Source organism: Dipteris shenzhenensis, chromosome 4 (genome assembly GCF_047967505.1).
Source record: "Dipteris shenzhenensis isolate YYH24624 ecotype China chromosome 4, Dip_SZ_1.0, whole genome shotgun sequence".
Lineage (NCBI taxonomy): Eukaryota > Viridiplantae > Streptophyta > Polypodiopsida > Gleicheniales > Dipteridaceae > Dipteris > Dipteris shenzhenensis.
Genome location: NC_141599.1, coordinates 43176557 through 43198573, shown reverse-complemented (window position 1 = coordinate 43198573; position 22017 = coordinate 43176557). Strand labels below are relative to the sequence as shown.

Genomic DNA, 22017 nt, shown 5'->3' with positions numbered 1-22017 from the left:
TCCAGACCAGCCCAATCCAATCAATGATGCAGGTACTCCAAACTTAAACGAAGCACCTACAATGGTGAGCCTAGCCCCAACAATCATACGACCATCGTCTGCGACTCCGACTTCGACTTCAGTTACAACTCCGACTCCGATTCCGATCTGCCCGACACATGCGACATCAATCCCCCCTTCTAACCTCAATCCAACTCACATCCGACTCCAACATCCGCTTTCACTCCGCTTCATGTAGAACGGAACACTCTGCCTCCGACCTAACTAACTTTTTGCCATCATACACCGCTCCGACGTACTGAAGAATTTTCGACAATGCTCGGACCTTGCTCCAACAACAAGGGAATTTGTCTCATGTGTACCCAATTCTCCGTACCGGCAGGACAACCAACACATCTACACGGTATGAATCGAAACATTGTTGATTCACTCGGATGAGGCTCACACCTCCACATTAGCCATTATCACCGACCTCTCCTCGATGAGCTCCATCATCACAAATACATCCCACAGTGCTAAATGCAAGCTGATAAGCACTACCTCATAGACCCCAAAAACCACTACCAGCTCATTGCATGCGCCATTGACAAAGCATCCCTTGAAACACATTGCAATTCGTGTGGTATCTTGAGCGAATGCAGCTACTTGTTAAGACCAACACTATGAGCAGAGATTCCTATGTACCCTCAGTGCAGCTAAGAGAAGGGGACCAAGATTTCATGGGCTCATATCCCACACTCTCAAGTGATGAGCGAAATCACCAAAAAAGACTTGAGTGTCTCCAATGCTCATTCAAAGATTGGGCCGTTCATTGCAACCCTATTCGAATTTGCCAGTCAAATGGATGCAAAGGGCCTGGAGATAGTTCAACACTACAATGCAGAGTGCACTAAAGCAAAGCAGGCACAAACACCCCAAGAGGACAAGGCAAAAAGAGACATGATGCAAGCCCTACAAGATGCCCAATACTCTTTAGAGCAAGCCACTATGGCGGTCTATGGCCAATCCCTGGCGGAATGATTGTGGGATATGCCCCTTGTAGGGGAAGAGTTTCTAGCCTCACCAGCCGAGTAAAAATCTTCCAAGAAGATCAAGCTAAATCTTTTGTCGAAGTCTGTGCCTCCAAAGCCAGAGAGTTGGAGCAAACCAGAGGATAACATTGCTAGCATTCTACTGACAACACCGCCCAGGAGCTGTTTCAAACAATTCTCCCATGTTCACAGCATGGCCGACCTACCAACATCACCAACACAGAAGCAAAAGGTTCCACCTACAGAAGGAGTACAGGCCAGCAAAGAGCCAGAATATGCACTGAGAGGTTTACAGAACTATGTTGATGAACAGAGGACAATTCAGCTAGAGCTGAGACAGCAAGTACAAGAATTAACTGAAGACAAGAAGGCTAGACATGAATACATGCTGAAGTAGGCCAACATGCAGAAGAAGCTACATGCCACACAGTTGGAGCTTGAGGAGGTCAAGAGAGAATATGCACAGTACAAAACCATGCAGGAGAAACACGTCTCCAAACTCACTGCCCAAATGAGAGTCCAAAAAAGAATGCTTACCTACTACTATCACGAATTGGTTGGAAGAAATGAAGGTAGAGTTTTTCCTACAGTTGGATCAAATGGGTGCAGCCCATTCCGACTTAAACATTGAAAATTTATTACTCAAGGAACGCATCATGCTTTAGAAGGGGTTGACCGGAAACTCAGGGAAATGGCAGAGGAGGTTGATGGTATATTCTTAAGTTCCTCTGATCTCACAAATATGAACACACAACTAGTCAAAACATCTCAGGACCTGTGGTCCTATGTTAAGAACCACTTGTTTGTTATTGCACGGCGACCATATGAGGCATTTGCATTTGCTGCTTACGCCTATGAGATTATGGCATAGGAATTGGAAACCCTTAAAGTTGCAGCACAGAATGCTAAACAGAATCAGATGCCATTGGATGGTGACACAGAAATTTTTGAGATGACATCAGAGCCTGGGAAACTAGATGAAACAGAGCAAGGCCAGTCTACACAATTGTCTACCGAACATGCTTCTTTCAAAAATGACCAATATCAGGATACAGAATTCATTACTGTCCCCAACCAGGACCCTACGGCAGATTTTGAACAAGCAGAGACAAAAATGGAGGAGAAACTAGAGCCGAATGACAGCTGCAAGGAAGAGACATAAGAACCAGATCCAATTGTTGCCAAGACATCAATAATCGATCTAAACTCAACACATACTATCAAGGTCCATCAGATGGACTATTTCCAGTAAGGGTTTGAGTCTTCCACTTTTTGCAAAAATTTTACCACCAGGAGTGCCAGTTGTTGAGGCTGACCTCTCCACCCACATGGGCTACACCCAAGGAGGGTTAATACACCCCTAGTAAAGGGAAATTACATTAGGGAGTAGTGCATAATTTTGTAACTATAGGAACAGTTATAACTGTCCCTAACAACCAGTAGTAGTGGCCTTATCCACCACATCATGTTTTGAACTATTTCTATTTCTAACTATTACCTGACTGAAGTCAAATGTGTTATAAGCTGATCTTCACCTCCTGTATGAGGGTTGTTGTTGTGATCTGTTGGAATACAAAACTACTAGTAACATTTCTACTGTATACACAGTTATCTCGGTTCTCTGTATGTTTTGAGTTATCTTTTCATCTTTCCAACATTAGTCAGATGTAAGTCCAACCCTGGCACTACCATTGCCAGGTGTGGATATGTGTAGGTGTTTTCTAGCCTTTTGGAGACACCACTAACAACATGTTATGGAGGGTCTCAACATTTCTATGTTGATTGAGCACTATATTTGAAGGTTTTTGGTGATGTATTGAGGAGATTTATTATTGGGTTTGCAAGAAGAAGATTGAGGTGGTCTATGCCCATCTGCAACTCTTGTTGTGTTGTTTAAATCCTCTATCTCTAGGTGCCAAGATTGTTGGGTTGCTTCAACTATTGTTGTGAAAGTGCCATTTGACATTTTCCAAAATCCCTTGTTCATGGTCTTCTCTTACTAGCATGTTGAATCATGCTACGAGCATTGATGGGTCAAAACCTATGAAGAAAATTGAGGTCGTTGGTCTAAAGGACATGGTGGTTCGAAACAATGTTGGTTTTTTTGCATTTCGTCCTCAAGACCTTCAAAAGTAGTTTGCATTCCATTTGCTCCCGTGTTTTGCTATGAGGGGTGGGAATGAGCTAGCTGGTGTACATGGACAATTTGTTCAAGGTGAGGACATGTTCAACAAGTATCTGAATTACGTTTTTTATATATTTTGGCATTTGTTGTTTTTGGTCTCATTTTCATTGTTTTTTGATGTTGTTTGTTTATCTTGCACGTTTGATGAGTGACTGATGCTATGAGTCTGAAGCATTCTAATCTAGAGCATCTTTGGAAACCTTTGAAGAGTTATGATGTGGATTTTTTGTTTACTTTTGACCAATTAATGTGGCACGTGCTTGCTATTATTACTAGTGATGATAATTTGTTGTGTGTGTTTTTGTGATTGATTGATAATCCGGTGTGTGTTTTTGGATTTGATCGATTTTGTTTGATTGTGTTGTTTTGGTTTATTTGTGCCTTTCATTTGTAAGTTTTGAATCAAGGTTTTTGGTTTTCGTAGGTGTGGTGTAATCGCAATCATGTTGTGTCAAAATTCTGAAGGGATTTGTGTGTTGTATGCTTGACATGGTTGCTAGTTGTAAGAAGAGCAAGTTAACAAACAAGAGTTTGAGGTCGACTGCCTTTAGTTGATTGGCTTTTATTGGGGTACTTGCCACGTGAGGTTGCTATTAACTTTTCTAGTAGCATTATACTTTTAAAACAAAGAAACACAGATAATGTTAGATTTGTGCATCCAAAATTTTAATTGAGAATCCTCATGTTAAAAAACACATAAAGATGTGAAACAAAGCTTTAACAAAAAATCCTTTCAATTCATTTTTTAAAAATTGAATCAAGAGTCAGAGGGAAAAGCATATGTCACTTACTTAGCATAGAGCATTTCACGAGGGCATATTACGTACAATTTTTTCAAGAAACTCGCTATGATATTCTCTTTCCATTATCCAGTCAAAATATAGAGAAACCCTATTCAATTTTTCTCAATGGCCACAACTTTTTCCGTCGAAGGAACCTTCGTAACGGAAAGAGAATTTTGAGATCCTTGCATATCTTTGAGAGTTCAAGGTGGTTATTGTCACTTTAGCTTGACACAGAAGGGGAGACTTCTTCTTCATGGAGTGGCTTCAGAAGAAATATAGGAAAAATGAAGTAAAATATGATGACTAGAGATCAGATTCTACATATATTATTCTTCCTTCACTTCCTAGTTTTTTTCATCCTATCTTTGATCATAGTTCTTCATATCTCGATGCAAAAAAAGGAAATATCTCCACCTCAGGATTTAGTAATCAACTATAACAATTCTAACAATTTCTCTATTGAATTTTTGGAAACATTCATTTATTTGTTTTTATATCTACACTAATGCACCCCTTTTTAGCTCTGCCATTTGTTCATATAATGGATTCAAAGGGAGTAGCAGCTGTATTGGAAATGCATCTAGTCCTCTGACAACTTCTATGGCATGAAATTTCTTGAAATTGAGGTTTTAAATCCTCGAGGAATTCCTCTTCCAAATAGCCCTACTCGCCCTCCCTTTGGAGGAGTTGTAACTCGGGCTCATCGTGCTATACTCGCAGGTCTAAATAACAAGCAGTTTGCACTTTAGTAGCTATCGCTCGGTTGGCTCTAGTCTTCACTCGATTTTAAGGAATGGAATATTATGAAGCACTTTCTACCATTCCCCATGTTATTTATGGTTTTACCACGAGTGGTGAGAGTAGATCTTATGATGCAATTTTGCGAGAGTGTATGGCTGATATGCGCAAGTTGTAGTTGGGTGGTTTTGTTAGGAATCAAGTATCTGTTGGTGGTGTATCAACTCTTACTCGTGCAGGTTGTGTTAGTAGTGCTTCTGGCGAGCTTGGTGGTAATGGTTTTTTGAAGTTTTCTAGAAACAAGGTTTTGTTGGTGGAGGATCATCGCTTTGTTCTAGTGGTGCAATTTCTCAAGGTCCCAGTGGTGCGTCTTCGATTGGATCTCTTCTTGTTGATGTTGTTGGGGTTTGGTGATTAGAGGCATGCTTGTTGTAGTTGGTGATGCTTCTTCAGTTAGTTCTCTTCCTATTGATGTTAGTGGGGGCTTGTTGATTGCAGTTGTTAGGAATCAGGTATCTATTGGTGGTGTATCAACTCTTACTCTTCTGGTGAGCTTAGTGGTAATGTTCAGGCTAGTTGTGGTTTTTTGGAAACAAGGTTCTTTTGGTGGAGGATCACTGCTTTGATCCAACGGCTAGGATTCATTTCTCAAATAATTTACTTTGATCCAATGGCTGGGATTCATTTCTCGTTGACCTCATACCTTCACGAGAGCGATAGATGCATGTGAGGGGGTGGGTTTGAGTGTCACTGTGGACAATGGAGTGGTAGGGAGAGACATAGGTGTGGGAAAGGGGAGTCACTAGGAGAAGGGTTAGCTAATGAAGAAGATTGAAGTCACTAGGAGCTATTGAAGATGATTGAGTATCGTGAAGGCGGGGTAGAAAGGAGGAGGGGGAGTAGAGAGGAGGGAAAAAAATAGGAGAGAGAGAGAGAGAGAGAGAGAGAGAAGAGAAGAGGGTAGGATCATAAAGAAGAAAAAAACAACCCAATGGGACTTTGTTTCCTCCCAAAAACACATTAAAAAGGGAATTTACAACAAAACTAAATAAACTCAACACAAAAATGGGAGAAAAATTAAGGGCAGGGAAAAAAGGAGCGAAACCATTACCAAAGGAGTAAAATGAAACCGTGCATATGAGTAGACTCTTGATCCTAGCAGCCATGGTAATTCTATGAGTCTCCTTGGTGCCATAAGAGAGTGACTAGATGAAAGAAGGAGAGGGTAAGAGTATTACACAAGGGATAGGCAACAAGGGATAGGCACGAGTTATGGTGGTAGCGGTTAGGGGAATATGAAGAAAGAGTGGACTGCTCATGGTGGACAAAAAGGGGAAATCTACTATTAGCATGGCTTTATCACAAGAGAGTCCAAAAGAAAAGCTAAAGGATTCCTCTCATGCCGATGTTCAACCCTTAATATGGACCTTTCACTTATGAGAAGGCTTATATTTTGGATCTCCTACCTAGCCTCTTCCTCTATCATGTTGTCGATGTCAAGTTTCTCCATCCTTACTTTCATCCTCTTCTTTCAGATGATCTCAACCCCATTCAACCTTCTTTACCCCTATAGACGTTATTCCTAGCTTTCAAATTTATATTGGCAAAGATATATTGCTAGACTATAAGGTAAGGACCCACAAAATAGGGCCAAAAGAATTCTACTTTGTGGATAGGAAGCCTCTACAAGCACTTTGGATGGACATGACCAACTTTCCAAGGAGTTTCTCTCATCTTATATATATTGTGGGAAGCATCAAGCTTGGGAAGGTAGAGTGTACCTCACATCCCCAAGTGATCTTTTGAGTACCTAAGCGTCCCATTTGATTGACATTGCATAACATTAACATGCACTTAGATCATTTAGTATGCATTGAGTTAATGCATGAACATCTTAGGTTACTATGTTCATTGAAGCTGCAATTCTAGAGCCAAGGGATAAATTATAGCATAATGACCATATAATTTGAAGTATATGGATTAGGCTAAACTTAGATATGAGTGATGATAATTATGGGAGAATGGGGGAAAGAAAGATGAGTAGGAAGGCTTGGAGTCATGGGCATGGTTGGAACACATGCACTCCATTGTAGGTGCACACTCTTCTTCCTCTAGCATCGAGAACTACATATATTTCCAGCTAGTTGAGGGTGTTGCTGAAGGAGAGACCCGGGACATAGCTTAGGAGAAGTCGAGGGTGTTGTTGTGAAGGAGTTTGAGCTTGGTTACAACATGCTTAGCAATGCAATTAATGGGGGATTTCAAATGCACTCCACTTTAGGAGGACAATTTCCTTCCTCTAGCATCCAAAATCGTAATAGTACACATGCTTAAGGAGTCACCTACTATAATCACATACCTTGGACATGGCTTTGGAAAAGTCAAGGGTGTTGTTGAAGCAGACACCTAGTACAAGCACGTACAAATGGACAAGAAAGACGAGTAGGAAGGCTTGGAGTCATGGGCGTGGTTGGAACACATGCACTCCACTGTAGGTGCACACTCTCCTTCCTCTAGCAACTACATATATTTCCAGCTAGTTGAGGGTGTTGCTGAAGGAGAAACCCACTGCAATCATAGACCTAGGACATAGCTTAGGAGAAGTCAAGGGTGTTGTTGTGAAGGAGTTTGAGCTTGGTTACAACATGCTTAGCAATGCAATTAATGGGGGATTTCACATGCACTCCACTTTAGGACAATTTCCTTCCTCTAGCATCCAAAATCGTAATAGTACACATGCTTAAGGAGTCACCTACTACAATCACATACCTTGGACATGGCTTTGGAAAAGTCAAGGGTGTTGTTGAAGCAAACACCTACTACAAGCACATACAAATGGACATGGCTTGGGAAAAGATGAATTGGGCATCCACAATGTGGGCCCTAGGGGCGTGTTGTACAGATGGCTTTGGAAGGAATGTAGTTTGGTTGGGCTTGGCGGATGGAGGCAGTGGGGTGGGATCCCTATGGATTATGTTTGGTTGAGTCATGGGTGCGGATGTGGATGTGGTATGCTCAATGTTGATAGTGTGCGGGTGAATCTTGTGCATTCTGAATGTTTTCCACTATGGCATGTTCACTTGTGTGTTGTCTTGCAAGTGGGAGAGAGGGCTGTATAGCTCTATGATATATTGCCCATGCAGGAAAGCAAATCTTGCACCAAGGGCAATATCAGTTGGATTGTTGTACCAATACAGTATTTGACCAGAGGAGTTGTGGCCTACAAGTAGGAGTATGTTTTCGGTGATCGTACTGAGACATCTCGTACCAAGGGGTTGTGTGGAATGTTTCTTGTTATGCGATGTATGGATTCATTAGGCTTGCACCTTCATTTGTTTTAAGGATCAAATGAAGGGGTTGCATTGAATGTTTCCTGCTATGTGATGTGTAGATTCATTAGGCTTGCACCTTCATGTGTTTTAAGGATCACTACTCACCCACCTTTCCCCTTTTTATTAGAGTTACAACATGGTGAGTGATTGGGAGCCAATCAATGACGAGTATGCATATGCATTTAAGCTTGGTTCAGACCAGGTGAATGTCGGACTTGCAAAAAGGGTGTTCATTGATGTGGCCCAAAATCAATTGACCATGGAATTGGGAAGATTATCCAATAACCAAACCCCCTCCCCGCCCCCTTGCCCGCTGGTCAAGAGGAGCAAACAAATCGGAGGCTTTGGCAGGCTGCATGATTCCATAATGCGAATAACCAGCATGGGTCCTCCATTCAAGCTTCTTCGCTGCTGCCATGGTCTGAACCCAACCTTAGGCATAATTGTACCAATGTGCAACTGTGTGGTCTTTGGTTTCGGAGGTGTAACAAAAGAGAATCCAACATGAGTTAGATGAATGCCCTTCTCAATATGTACTACAAGAGTAGTAGGGCAACACACTACTTACGATGGGAAGAATTTATTGCAGTCTCAAGATTCCATACAGAGACACAAAAGAAAGGGTGCTAAGTGGGGTTTTTGCGGTGCCCTTCTTCACACTCCTAATGGTGAGTCTAGACTCCGGAATGCAAGTGATAAAGAGGTTGAATCTATTGCTTTTCCCAAAGATAATGAAAAGAGAGACTCACGGATAAAGTGCTTAGTGCACGTCGTTATAGAAATGGTTGCGAGTGCAACTTGCAAGTTGCCACTAGCCAAGCAAAGGCGTAAATTGGATGGGATGGATAGGGTCACGGAGGGGGCATAACAACAAGACGTCCGGAGGCGTTTGATTAATTAGCTTAAACATGAAAGAACTTTCGCCGTAAGCTTAATGTTGCGTGTGGCTCGAGTCTCGAAGTTCAAACGACTGTGAGACCGACAAAGAAGGGCCTGGGCCCGGGCCCCGTCGAGCGAGCTTTTTCCGCGTTGCCGCATTTAATTTAGTTGGGTAAAGCGTTGCGTCAGGAGTTTGGTACGTTGACGGGATGGATGAAGTGGCTGTTTGAAATTGGGTCGCGCCCATTAACTTAACAAAGGTACCACCGTGGTGGACTTTTTGGCAACTTTTATCTGTTGCCGGCCGCAGATAGGTGATCGCCGAAATGTGCGTGGTAGACGAAGTGACACAATCTAATAAACAGTCTAACTTTAAAAAGCACTATAGAAAAGAAAACAACAGGTCGGGCGTAGGTCGGGCCTGCTCTTGGTGCTTGACACATTGCGGGGAGGATCATCATCACTGTGCGGGTAGTGTGGTCCAGATATTTCTTGTAAAAATATATGGCGACAATGCAGAAGATGATAGCTTCCACTTACGGGTGGGAGTTGAAAAAAAGCTGAACAGGAGATCAAAGAAAGATTTTTGCGCACTGCGGCCTCTGGAGTTTGGCCACGTAAGCGGGAGAGGACTGGTACAGGTGGCATGCCAAGTGGGAGGCTGGAATGCGTTCGGGATTCTTGCCACGGAAGCGGGCGATCGGAGGCAGTGGTAGGTTGCCAGGTGGGATGGGCCACGTAAGCGGTCGGGCGAGCGCCAATGGTACACGTGGCACGCCAAGTGGAGGCAGATCGCCAGGCGGGCTAGAATACGGGGCCCACAAGGCGTCAGGAGACTTGCCACGCGAGCGGTTAATAGGCCCGTGAAAGGCATAGAAGCGTGGCACAGGTGGCGCCAGGTGGGTGAGGATGTGGGGACCACGAGAGGGAATCGGGCGTGCCACGCAAGCGAGGGGGCGATGTTGGGAGGCGGCAAGGGAGGCGGGGCCGAGGAGGGACGTGGAAGGGGAGAGGGCGCGGGGCCACGTGAGGGAGTGGAGGGGAGGAGCTAGGGTTTTTTGCGGGGGGGCGGAGGGGGGGGGGGGAGAAGACGACAAAAAAAGAAAAGCGAAGTCTGAGGAGAGAGAAAAATAGAGAGAGAGAGGGGGGGGCAGGCGTACATAGTAAGAAAGAGGGGAGGAGGCGGCGGCGGGACCGGGCACATGTGCGGGAGCCAGCCGCCAGCGCCGAAACATCATCAGAAGAAGAAGAAGCCTAGCAGAGGAGGAGGCCTAGCAGAGGAAGAAGCTCACCACCACCACCACCACCACCACCACCTCCACCACAACAACAACAACAACACGAAAACAGGGATTTGGGGGGAAAGCATGGGCAGGGGCGGGGGTTTCATGGCGGACAACAAGGACATGATGATGCTGCAGCAGCAGAACGCGCTCCACTTCCATCGCCTTCTCTCTCAATCTTCAACGTCTCCTCTTGGCGGTGTTGTGCCTCTTCCTCCTCCTTCTCCTCCTTCTTCTAGTGCACGCAGCAGCAGCCGCCCTGCAACCGCAGCAGCAGCAACAGCAGTAGTTGGTGTCTCATCTTCTTCGTCTCACCCTCAGCCTCACCCTCCTCATCCCCCTTCTTCTTCTTCTTCTTCCCCCCCCCTTCCTTCCTCCACATCTGCATCATCTCCCCAACCCCACCCCCCTAAACGCAAGATCCCTTCCCCCCTCCCCCTCCCCAGTAATATCACCCCCAAACATAAGAAGAAATTGCTCAAAGTCATCCTCAAAGTCCCCAAACCCTCCTCCCCTTCCCCCCTCCCCCCCCCCTCCCCCCCCCCTCCCCCTTCCCCCCCCCCTTCTCTCTCCTCTCCCTCCCCCCCTCCCCCCCCCCTCCCTGACCTCCAACGCCCCCCCCTCCCCCCCTCCTTCCAGCTCCAGCACCAGCACCACCAGCACCAGCACCAGCAGCGTCAGCGCCAGCAGCTCCTCCTCCAACAGCAGCACTACCAGAAGCAGCAGCTCCTGCTCCAGCAGAAGCAGCGCCTCAAGATCGAGCTCGATCTCAAGCTCCAGCAGCAGCGCCACCAGCAGCTCCAGCTCCAGCAGCACCACCCCAAGCTTCTTGAGCAGCTAAAGCTCCAGCAGCAGCAGCAGCAGCAAAACCACCACCACCAGCAGCAGCTTAAACATCAAGAACAACCAGACCCTAAACGCCTTAAGCTTCAGCAGCAGCCAGTACCTCAGCCGTCTTCCATCTCTCGAAAAAGCCCCAAACTCCAACAGCAGCACAAGCTTTCACCGCACAAGCCCTCTCACCAGCAGCAGATCCCCCCTCAGCCGGTGAAAAAGCTGACACAGAACCCTACATCGGAGCTCTATCACAACCATGGCTTGCTCTCCTCACCTCAAACTCCGAGAGTCCAGTCCCTGCCCTCTCCCACTGCCCGTCCCCACGCATCTCCCCCCTTATCGGCCCGTCTCTCATCACCGCCTTCCTTGGCTGCTACACCTTCCCCTGCCATCGTGGATCAGGGACAGAAACCCTCCAAAAAGCGAAAACTCAAGGCTGTGGTTGACTCCCTTGTCACCAACAGTCAACCATCGGCCGCAGCCCCGATATCCACCAGTCAGAGACAGGAACAAGACAACCTTCCCCGGGCCGTGCGGTCTGGGTTGATGCTAGCCTCGTCTGTGGAGTCCCTTGGTCGAAAGCCTGAATCGGAGGTACGATCTCCGTAAATCCGCACAGAGCTCTTAGTAAATGTTAAGATCCACGGATGATGCCTAAGAACCTTTCTATTCTTCTTCCACGCACTAGACGCTCGATATCCCAGAAGTCCGACGACGTTCCTCCATTTGCTATGTCGATATCGTCATAAAGGCCACTGGGATAAAGCATAGGGCTTCAGATTTTGGTTCGAGGGTGATAGAGTGGGGCTGATCTAAGAGAGTGCAGTGCCTTTCATTCCGATCTGTTATCCTTTGATCCGTTTGTGAGCTTTGGTTACGTAACATTTTCGCTTGCTGTTTTTGTTACAGGGTAAAGCTTCCAAGGATTGGGATGTGTCAGGATTTTCTTCAAGTAAGCAGCAAAACTTTTGTGGACTTTGCTACTGTCTCGAATTTCAGTGCGGGCTAGCTTTCACTGTCCATCGTGCAGGTGCAAATCGATGTTCTGCTTTTTATGTTGTTTTCCTTTGCGTCTACAGAGGAGCCCCCTAATTCTCAAGTCTCAGAACCTGTGCCGGCCAAGAGAGTTCTGGAAGGCATTTTAGACAAGCTGCAGAAGTATGTTGCTCAACCTAAGTGGCTGGTCTTTGTAAGATGAACTCTGCCTTCTACGTCTTGTGCTTTTGTGTTTTACAATTCACGGATGGGACTGTTTCAACTCTGCAGAAAAGATACGTATGGCGTGTTTGCTGAGCCTGTGGATCCTAAACAGGTGCGGGAGAGCTGTAGGACTGTTCATATGTTTTGACAGGTAGTTGTTGGTCGATGTCTAACGCTTCTAATTGCCCTGATCAGGTCCCTGATTACTATAATGTAATCAAAGATCCAATGGACTTTGGTACGATGAGGAAACGGATTGCTGCAGGAGCTTATAGCTCGTTGGAACCGTTCCAGGTTAGCTGCAGATTTCTGGACAACCATCAGCTGGTCTGTCTTCACAATTTGTAGTCTGCTTGTTCTAACATTTGTGTCATATCTCGTGTTCTACAGAGGGACATTTTCACCATCTGCAATAACGCAATGACATACAATGCCAGGGACACCATTTACCACAAACAGGTATGTCTATAGGTGCATGCGGCTGCTGCTTCTTGGCATGTGCTTCTTGTCCGATGTTAGATCTTTTACCCTTTACTTGAAGGGAAATGCTAAGAACCTCTCTCCCCTAGTGTTTTGAACTTGGATGTAGTAACCCACGTAAGGCCATCATGTAGTGAAAATTTTGAGCGTTTTTCATATTCTGTTTTTATCAAGTTTAATTTTTGTCCATATTTGCAGGCTCGTTCCATTAAAGATGCCACTTGTAGGATTTTGGAAGTGCTGAAAGCCTCTGGCTCAGTCTTGGAGATTGATGAGGTGGTTGCACCAAAGCAGAAAGCGGGGGGGTTTCAAGCAAAAAGGTCTCATAAGAAACAACTCCCTGTCAAGTGTTGGTTTGAGCATGTTGGTTCGGATTATGTCTCTGGTGCCTCTCTTGCTACTGGCGGTGACGGTGGTGGAAAGGGAGGCATCTCAGGCCGAGCTGAAACTGCCGGTTGGATTGTAGAAAGGCAAAATGGAAATGGGCAGAGCTCACTCCTCTTTACTGATTCTCCTAGCGAGACCAAGGCAGATAATCATGAAGATTTATCAGGTTTGTTGAACTTCAAATATTGTCGTTGCTATTTGTCCATGTGCTGCTCTTTCCCATTTTTCTCGTCTATGATTTCTGTCCAAACTGGTTGCTTGCTAAAAGCTAAGATCAGGACGTGAAGTTGAATATGGTTGAGTGTCTCCTTGGTTGCCTTTTGTATTTTAATCCAAGCACTATCAGAAGAATGCATTCAATGCTTGTAGAATCAAGGGTGCCAGATTGGGTATTTATTTAATAAATAGCAAGACTCTACACAGCCTGTCCATGCTGATATTGCAGTAAGTTTTAGTTGTCTGTAGCCCTATCAGCTATTGTTGCTTAGTATTTTTTGCTTTGAAATGCTTGTCTAGGAGAGACTAAAATGAAATGAGAGTATGTGGACTACTTTTTCATTAGCCTTCCTTTTTAGGCTCGGATTGTGAAGTTTTCGTCCATGCTGATATTGCAGTAAGTTTTAGTTGTCTGTAGCCCTATCAGCTATTGTTGCTTAGTATTTTTTGCTTTGAAATGCTTGTCTAGGAGAGACTAAAATGAAATGAGAGTATGTGGACTACTTTTTCATTAGCCTTCCTTTTTAGGCTCGGATTGCTGACAGAAGCTCTGTACCAAGCCCTTTATGCTCAAATTTGTGTGGGTGTGGATATTTATGTAGGACCATATGTTCATACTATGGTCTACACCCACTGTTGCGTTTGTGATGAGTTTTTGCATGTTCTTGGATTCATCTAGATATATGTTTCTGCCAAAATCAACAGACATGCAAATCTCACCTTGTGAAATTTGTGCCCATGTTGCGACCTGCTGATATTGCACTAAATTCGTTCCATCTCAAATAGTGTGTTCCATATCAGGTATCTTTTCTACGTATTATGGACTAAAATGAAAAGCTTGTTTGGGAGAGACTGAAAGAAAAATGAAATGCATTTTGAATGAACAAATTGTAGCCTGCCCGTCACCTCCGGAGTGCTGACAGAAACTAAGTAAGAAGGCCTTTGTATAAATGGAAGCCCAATTGTCTGTCTCTCTCTCTCTTATATATATATATATGCATGTGTCTAAGAGATTGCAAACTGCAAGTCCAGGCTTCGTACGCTGGTATTATGGCTGAGTTAGAGTAAGCAGTTTGTGATTAGATTTTGTTGCTGCAAGGCTGTTTTAAAATTATTTATTGTGCATACCAGGATCAATGTTCAGGTTAATGGTATCAAAAGATGGAAAAAAGCAACAGTTTGTAGAAGAGAATCGTCGGAGTACATACAGGCCACAAAGTGTATCTGCTAATGGAACTGGTTCGATAGTGACGATGATTGGTTGTGAACCACCTCAACTTATACCGGTAAAGGTTGAACCTTAATTGTTATTGACCACTATTCGTATTTGAGTTGTAATTTCGGGGTGGTGAGAGATTTAAAACGTGTTTTTTTCGCATGAAGCAAAATGTACCGTGCATTTTCTGGAGTATCACGTCGTTTGGAACTGGACTTCTGTTTTGATTTCTTGTTCTGATGATGTGCAGGCAGGGCACCAGCTGGATTTCCCATGTGCAAGAAGCCTTGCTCGGTTTGCTGCAGATTTGGGGCCTGCTGTATGGAAAGTTGCTGCTGAAAAGATTCGGAGGGCTCTTCCTCAAGGGGTCCCATTTGGACCGGGCTGGGTTGTGGAACGGGAAGTTCCTGCTGGTGGTAATTTTATGTCTTCTTTGGGCAAACCTCAGTCCCAACCGCAGTCTACTGTCCAGCCTAAGGTGATCAGAACTGGAGGTTCTGAAACAGACAGGGAAAACTCCCTGAAAGGGAATATTAGTGGGGCTGCAGTTAGTATGGGTTCTCCTGGTTCATTTCAGCATCTTCAGTCAAAATCAGTATTGCCAGTTAATCTTAATAGCACTTCTGAAAATATATCCTCAATGCCTGTGTTAGTGTCACCTCACGATCACAGCAGGGCTTTGCACCATGATCGCAGTGGGGCTTTGCAGCACCTTAATCGACAAAATGAAACAGAAGCCTGTCTTTCCAGCACACCTGTGGTCAACTTTGGGGAAACGTTACAGTCAAAACAAAGTGGGTTGCTGCATGGCAATCGGCCCGTACCTTGGAGTGCAAATAAGCAGCCTGAACGTGTTCTTACTCCTCAGCCACCCTCTTCATGCCTTGAAAAGTACCCTGGTGAGAAGCTGCGAGAAGATAATGAGATGAATGAAGCTGATAAGTCGAAGCTCCGGAGCAGGTTAGCTCCAAGCGTTGGTGCAGGAGCCTCGATTTTAAAGCAGGGCTCAAATGTTAGTGGAAGTCACGCTGTGTGGCAGTCGCATGCCATGAATAGTGAAGATCCCTTCCTACTGGACCGTAATGTCTCGAGTGCGGGCAATGTAAGCAATCAAATATCACATCAAAACTCAAATGCAACACAGGGGGCAGCACGGGCCCGAGATGATGTGAACATGCATGGTTGGCTACAAGCTCAGCAGTCAGAACTTTCCCAAGTTGTAGGAAACATTGGTGTGAAAATGCCTAGCCAGCTTCCTGGAAATGCAATGCAAAACCAATCGATGGCTTCATTACAATATGCACAAAGTCAAGACTTGCAATCAGGAAAAGGATTGCAGCAGCAACCAGGGCCAGGATCACAGCAGCCAGGATTTCAAGCTGGGCTCGCTTCTCTACACAGCAAACAAAAGCTCCCACCCAACATCCCTCAGTTTTTGCAACAGCAGCTTACCCCAGAAGTTTATTCGTTCTTGCAGCAACAGCAAATGCAAGAAATGCAAGCGCGCTTGCATTTGCAAGGCAATTTAACACCAGCTGCTTCTCACCAAGGTCATCGGCAAGGCAATTTAAAGCCAGGTGCTCCTTACCATGGGGCGTCTACTGATTCTGGAGATCCAAATCTGCCGAGGTATTCCCATCTTGCAGCCCAACTTGGAGGCGGGATGTCACAGTCTCAAAGCCAAGTGTGGCAGTATCTTCCGCCCCAATTTCTTTTGCAGCAAGGCTCTAGTTTACCACCTTCTGCAGCACCAGACTTAAACGTAAGTTTACCCCCTACTAAATCTCATAGTGATCAGTCAAATGGAAATGAGTTACAACCAGACCTCGCTTTGCAGCTATGACAAAATGGGAATTGATTAACTGGAAGGGTTTTATGTAGAGGCTTTGAACCCCTCTTTCCACAAGGTTTGCTAGGAGTGAGATCCAACTGTTATAATATATACCGAGCTGTACAAATTGTGTATTTTAGAGAGGTGACCTAAATTGTAAACTTATTCATCCCCTCTACGTGGCAGTGAAAGCCTCTGGGGAGATTTTTGACTCGCCATTTCCATGTAATTCCTGTATTATGGGCTGTGGGAATAGAGATTCGAAGCTGAGTTTTTAAAACTAGGACAACAATTTGACCTTGTGGAAATTGATCTAATGACCTCATTGTCATAGAAAGACTTGACAATTACAAGAGTGATCTTCAATCTTTTTTTTTTCCTTGTTTCAAGGTACTGTATCTTGATATTGACTCTGAAGAGACATTGCTGCAGAGAGATGATTTTCTTGGTGGTTACTTTTTGGAATTCTTGTGAAAATGATGAGAAAAGTAAATTGTTGGGGGGAAGTTATCGATTTTTAATGTCATGATAAATGAGAACAGAAAATGTGGTCAGCTGTACATCAAGAGAGCTTTGTTTGGTAGTGTGTATAGTGTATACACAGATGTAGAAAGCTAGGGTGGATTGAAAAGGTTCGGTGACCTGCTGATTGGCAAGACAGTGTTCTCAGAGATTATTAGTATTTTAGGGGTTGTTGATCATATCTTGAATTTCCTTAACTTATGTTTTTAAATATTGGGCTAATATAATGATACTGTCTCACCTGTTCCAAACAATAACGATGAAGACTGGAATCATTCACATCAGTGTGCAGGGACAGTTACAGGCAACTTTTGCTCGTCACATTTAAGATGTCAGTCATGCAATTAGTGAAGTGAAAGTGTTAGTGGTTACCCTCATTCAATGCAATACATGTTGCTTTCAGATTGGCTATGTTACAAAAAGTTTGGACAGGAGCTAAGAGCTCACATGCACATTCATTGGGGTGCTCATAAAAATGTGATTCTAGAAATAGCAGCTGAGGGCAAAGATTCTAAAATAAATACTCACATTTAAGCAACTTAAAAGTCTTTGTTGAAGCCTAGTGTACACTCCTCATTGGGGAGGTGGGAGTGGCTTGTAAACTTGTGATACTAGACTTAGCAACTAAGGGCAAATAGAACGAGGTGGGGATCCCACTAAGGCCTGCCTTTTGGAATGTTATTGTAGGTGTAAGTGTTAGTGTGCATTATGGGCAAATGTATGCAATGGAGTGGGGACATAATGAGGTGTTGAGGTACTTGCTTGCTTTTTGGGGTCGCCAAGGTTGCGGTCTAAATGTCTTTGAATTCTAAGTTGAAGCAAAAGTAGTCCATGGTTGGTTGATTGTGGTGTTCTTTGAGAAGTATCTATGTTGAAGTTAACACTATAGCGTTGCTTTCAAAAATACTTCAATCACCACATAATTTATTAGGTACTCGTTCTTCAAAAATTTGCATCTTGCAAGCAAACGATTGAGATGATTCCAAACCCAGCAATTTTTAAAGAATGAGCAGAAAATTCACATGGAAAGACATGAACTCTATCTAAATCTTAAAATTTTACATTATCGTACCTTCGTTACACTAAGGCTAATCAAAGATAGCATTTCTAATCAAATCAAACTAACTAAAGTAATTACATTACATTGCAATTGAATGAATGGGTGTGTGAATTCCAAAGTGTTGAGGGAAGGGAAGCAAGCATTGCGGGATGTAGCTGTAGTTATCCCAAGGGAAGGGGTTGAGTGGGAGGGAGGGGTGGAGTGGTGAGGCATTGGGAGGAGTAGGAGAGGATGAGAGGTGCTAAGAGAAGGAGAGGAGCCATGAGGAGAGGCCAATGAGGGGGGGTTGGAGAGGAGGTAGGGAGGAACAAAGGGGAGGGGACAGAGGAGAGCAATTGAGGAGGGGAAGATGGCGAGGAAGAAGAAAATCATGAGACGGATAATCTTAGGGAGGGGGGGATTAACTTTGATAGGATACATTAAACTTATGTTAATTTTCATAGGGGATGAGGGTGAACTAATATTATTAGAATTTTGAATTTTTATTCGGAGGGACATACCACTTGCTTTCAAAAAAATCACTAAGTCCTCATTTAGAGAAAATGTAAAAAAGCTTGGATAAATATCACAATAAAATTTTTCAATAACTTGTCTAAGGGGAACGAAACACGTGATGAAAGAGATGGACCATTAAACATGAGTGGGGACGTGGCCATTTTGGCAAGAGATCCTCATTTAAATACTATCACATGCTTTTAACAAAGCTGGTGTCATACAAGTTGAATGATGAAATAATTTACCACCCCTCATGTGCGGCCAAAAACTTAACCACAAAGTGTCAAATTCATTTAGGATCTCCACAAAGAGACCAAAACCTAAACCTAAAACTCATTACAATGGCCTAAACTACCACTAATCCTAATATTAAACAACATGGATTTTGGGGAAAGATCCTTAATGGGAAACATGACACCAAGAGAATAGGCCAAATGGCAAGTGCTGGGTGTAGGGTGGGTTCTAGAGGGAGCTTCACATCCCTTGAGAATTCGAGGGAAGATATGATGAAGAGAGATCCATGATAACGGGGATAATTAGAGTCCAATATTACCCCGATATTTTGAATTATCATGTTGAAAATCAGTTGCATTCGATATAGATAAGAATGAAATGAATACAATCTCAATGCATATGCAAATCTCTATTCTCTCTGTTTTTCAAAATCCGATTTCCCTATTCCTGATCTGAATGGTCTAGGAGAGTATATTAAGTAGTGAATGATCTGAATGGGGTCTAGGAGGGTACATTAAGTACTGCTGTTTTTCATTGCAATGAGAGAGAGTCTTTGAACTGTCTAATTCGATAAGCTTTCAACAATGATCTTGATTTCGTATTTCATAACAGGTCTAGCAGATCTGTTTTCTGATTTTGAAATGTGATTATTTTATTCCTTGTCAACATTGGTGATCCTACGGGTTCGCATGCCCAATCAAATTTGGTGATTGAAGACGATCCAGATTACAGCACAACAAAGAGAAGTTGCAAATAGCGCTGCTGATGTGAAAATGCCTATCTTATTATGGAGATTCTTGTTCAGCACAATCGGTGATGCAGTCATCGATTTGCAAACTTGTTGCTGAAAGTCGGGTGATCACGAACCGGCCACCAATTCCATGAATGAAATCGCCCCAATCTGGCTTTCTGGAAAGTGGCAGGTACCCGATGGTTCCGATGTTGAGAACTTGACATTGTTTCGATCCTCCTAGTTCAAAGCCCATTCGACGGAGATGTGGGCATGGACAGTGAAATGCGGAGAACTGTATGTAAGAGGAATACGACGGCCAAGGGTTTGCATCCTCATCAAGCACGGCTCCATTAGGAGCAGATTCGACAACAAACAAGCCCTCCAGTTCTAGCAGTTGACATCGATGAACCACTCACAGTGCCACTAGAAATGGTGTTGGACCCTCCTTTGTTACACCTTTGAAACGAAATCCCTGGTACAATTATGCCTGAGGGTGGGCTCAAACTGGGTACACACTGCATACAAAGATGCCCCATGCTAGTTACTACAGAATCCTGCAAATAGCCAAGCCTCCAATTGCTTCTAGTCTTCTTGATTGGCACTTGGGTGAGGGGGGTGTTGGACAACCTTCCCTTCCATAAAAAAACTCCATGCTTTTTGGGCCACATCAAGGAATGCCCCTTTTGCAAGTTTGGCATCCGCTTGGTCTGAATCCAATTGAATGCATATGCAACTTGTCATTGATTGGCTCCAAACCTATTTAATCCCTATAAAAGGGAAAGGTGGGTGAGTAGTGATCCTTCAAACATTCCCTGCCCACTTGAAGGTACAAATCCACACACAAAGAAGTCAAAGTATCCATGTTTTGCTAGGCTAGATGGTTGGTATTGTGCAAGACAACCCAGAAGTGAACATGCCAAAGTAGAAAACATGCAAATAGAACGCCCAAGATGCACCCTCAGACCATCAAGAGTGAGTGAGATACCACATCCATATCCACGCCCAAGATTCTCCCTCACACCATCAAGAGTGCGCGAGCATACCACATCCACATCCGCGCCCACAACTCAACCAAGCAAAATCACAAGGAGCCCACCCCATTGCCTTGATCTACCAAGCCCAACCAAACTACATTCCTTCGAAAGCCATGTTTACAACACGCCCCCAGGGCCCACATTGTGGATGCCTAATGTATTTTCCCAAGCTATGTCGAAGGAAATGTGCTTGTAGATGGTGTCTCCTTCAATGACACCCTTGAATTTTCCAAAGCCATATCCAAGGTAAGTAATTGCAATAGGTGGCTCCTTGAATGAGACCCTTCACTAGCTGAAGAAATTCAAATGGCGACTCAAAATGTTGACGAAATAGTTTAGACAACTTACTCTTGCCTAGGTTAGATGGAGGGCCAATTGGCAGTTGCAATTCAACCTCCTCTAGATAGGGGAGGCTGGACCAATGGATTTACCAACAAATCTTTTGAAATTCGAGGATAACAACATAATATTTTAGGAGGACGAAGATAGACTCATTCTACCATCATCGGATGGGGACGAAACCTACCTCGATGTAGCATCGGAAAAGGAATTACAATCAAAAGATAAGAAAGAAGATCGGTAACTCTACCAACAAGACAAAATCATGAACAACAACAACAACAAAATCCGTAGTAGGTGAATTTACCCATTGGACCTCAACAATTGATCTAGTGACTCAAGGAATTCAGGCGAACCACGAGTCATGCCACCTGTACCTCCAACAAGTGCTCTTCCCGAAAACATGAATCCCAACACAACGTATAGATTCGCAAAGTTCAAGGGCCACATGTAGCGTAATTTGAAATATGATGGCAGGCGAGCAACTTTGAAACTATGTTCAAGGATGCGGAGAAGACATATTAGTTTTTTGCGGGTGCGTTGAGTGTGGTAAGGCCATGAGTTGGTTCAAATGTTTATGGGGTGGCTTATTCGTAAATTACGATGCTCTAAAAACAACATTCTTGGCACATTTTTGAAAGAAAAGACTCCAAATGATGTCTAGAAGAAGTTGAGGGAGTTATGACAGAAAAAGTTTCTAGTAGAGGGCTATGCCTAAAAATTTTGCAACCTCAATGCACTATGCGATCTTGTGGAAAGATTGAGCAGTAAGATGCTTGTGGAATACTCTTGTAAAAGGACTCCGACTAGAAAGGGCAAGCGGATTGAACGCCCTAATTGATTTGGCAAAAAGAGATGAACGATGATGTGAAAGTTCAAAACATAAGTTAAAGAAAGATGACTCTCATTCAGAGTCCAATTTCGAATTCAAACCAGACATAGAGACCTCCGATAACAACTTGGATGACGATCACAAGAAAACAAGAAAAAGAAAAAGAAAAACAAGGCGAATGATAAGTCATTCATAAGGCTTGCATGAAGCGAAAGAGGACAGAGATGATGAATTGAAGCGATGAGAGAGAGAGAGAGAGAGAGAGAGAGAGAGAGAGAGAGAGAGAGAGATTGCACGGAGCGAAAGAGGACAGAGATGATGAATTGAAGGAATGAGAGAGAGAGAGAGAGAGAGAGAGAGAGAGAGAG

At 44.0% G+C, this 22017-nt stretch overlaps 1 protein-coding gene across 1 annotated transcript; it reads left to right on the top strand.

Moving 5' to 3' along the window:
- The first annotated feature begins 4794 nt into the window (after positions 1 to 4794).
- On the top strand, positions 4795 to 16680 carry LOC147902903 (uncharacterized). Its single transcript, XM_087373961.1, has 12 exons — positions 4795 to 4891; positions 4979 to 5048; positions 5158 to 5287; positions 10867 to 11664; positions 11980 to 12022; positions 12150 to 12228; positions 12337 to 12382; positions 12466 to 12564; positions 12661 to 12729; positions 12949 to 13303; positions 14485 to 14639; positions 14820 to 16680. Exons 1-12 carry the CDS (start codon positions 4795 to 4797, stop codon positions 16410 to 16412), a joined length of 3534 nt encoding a protein of 1177 aa, XP_087230087.1. The 3' UTR covers positions 16413 to 16680.
- The last annotated feature ends 5337 nt before the right edge of the window (positions 16681 to 22017 follow it).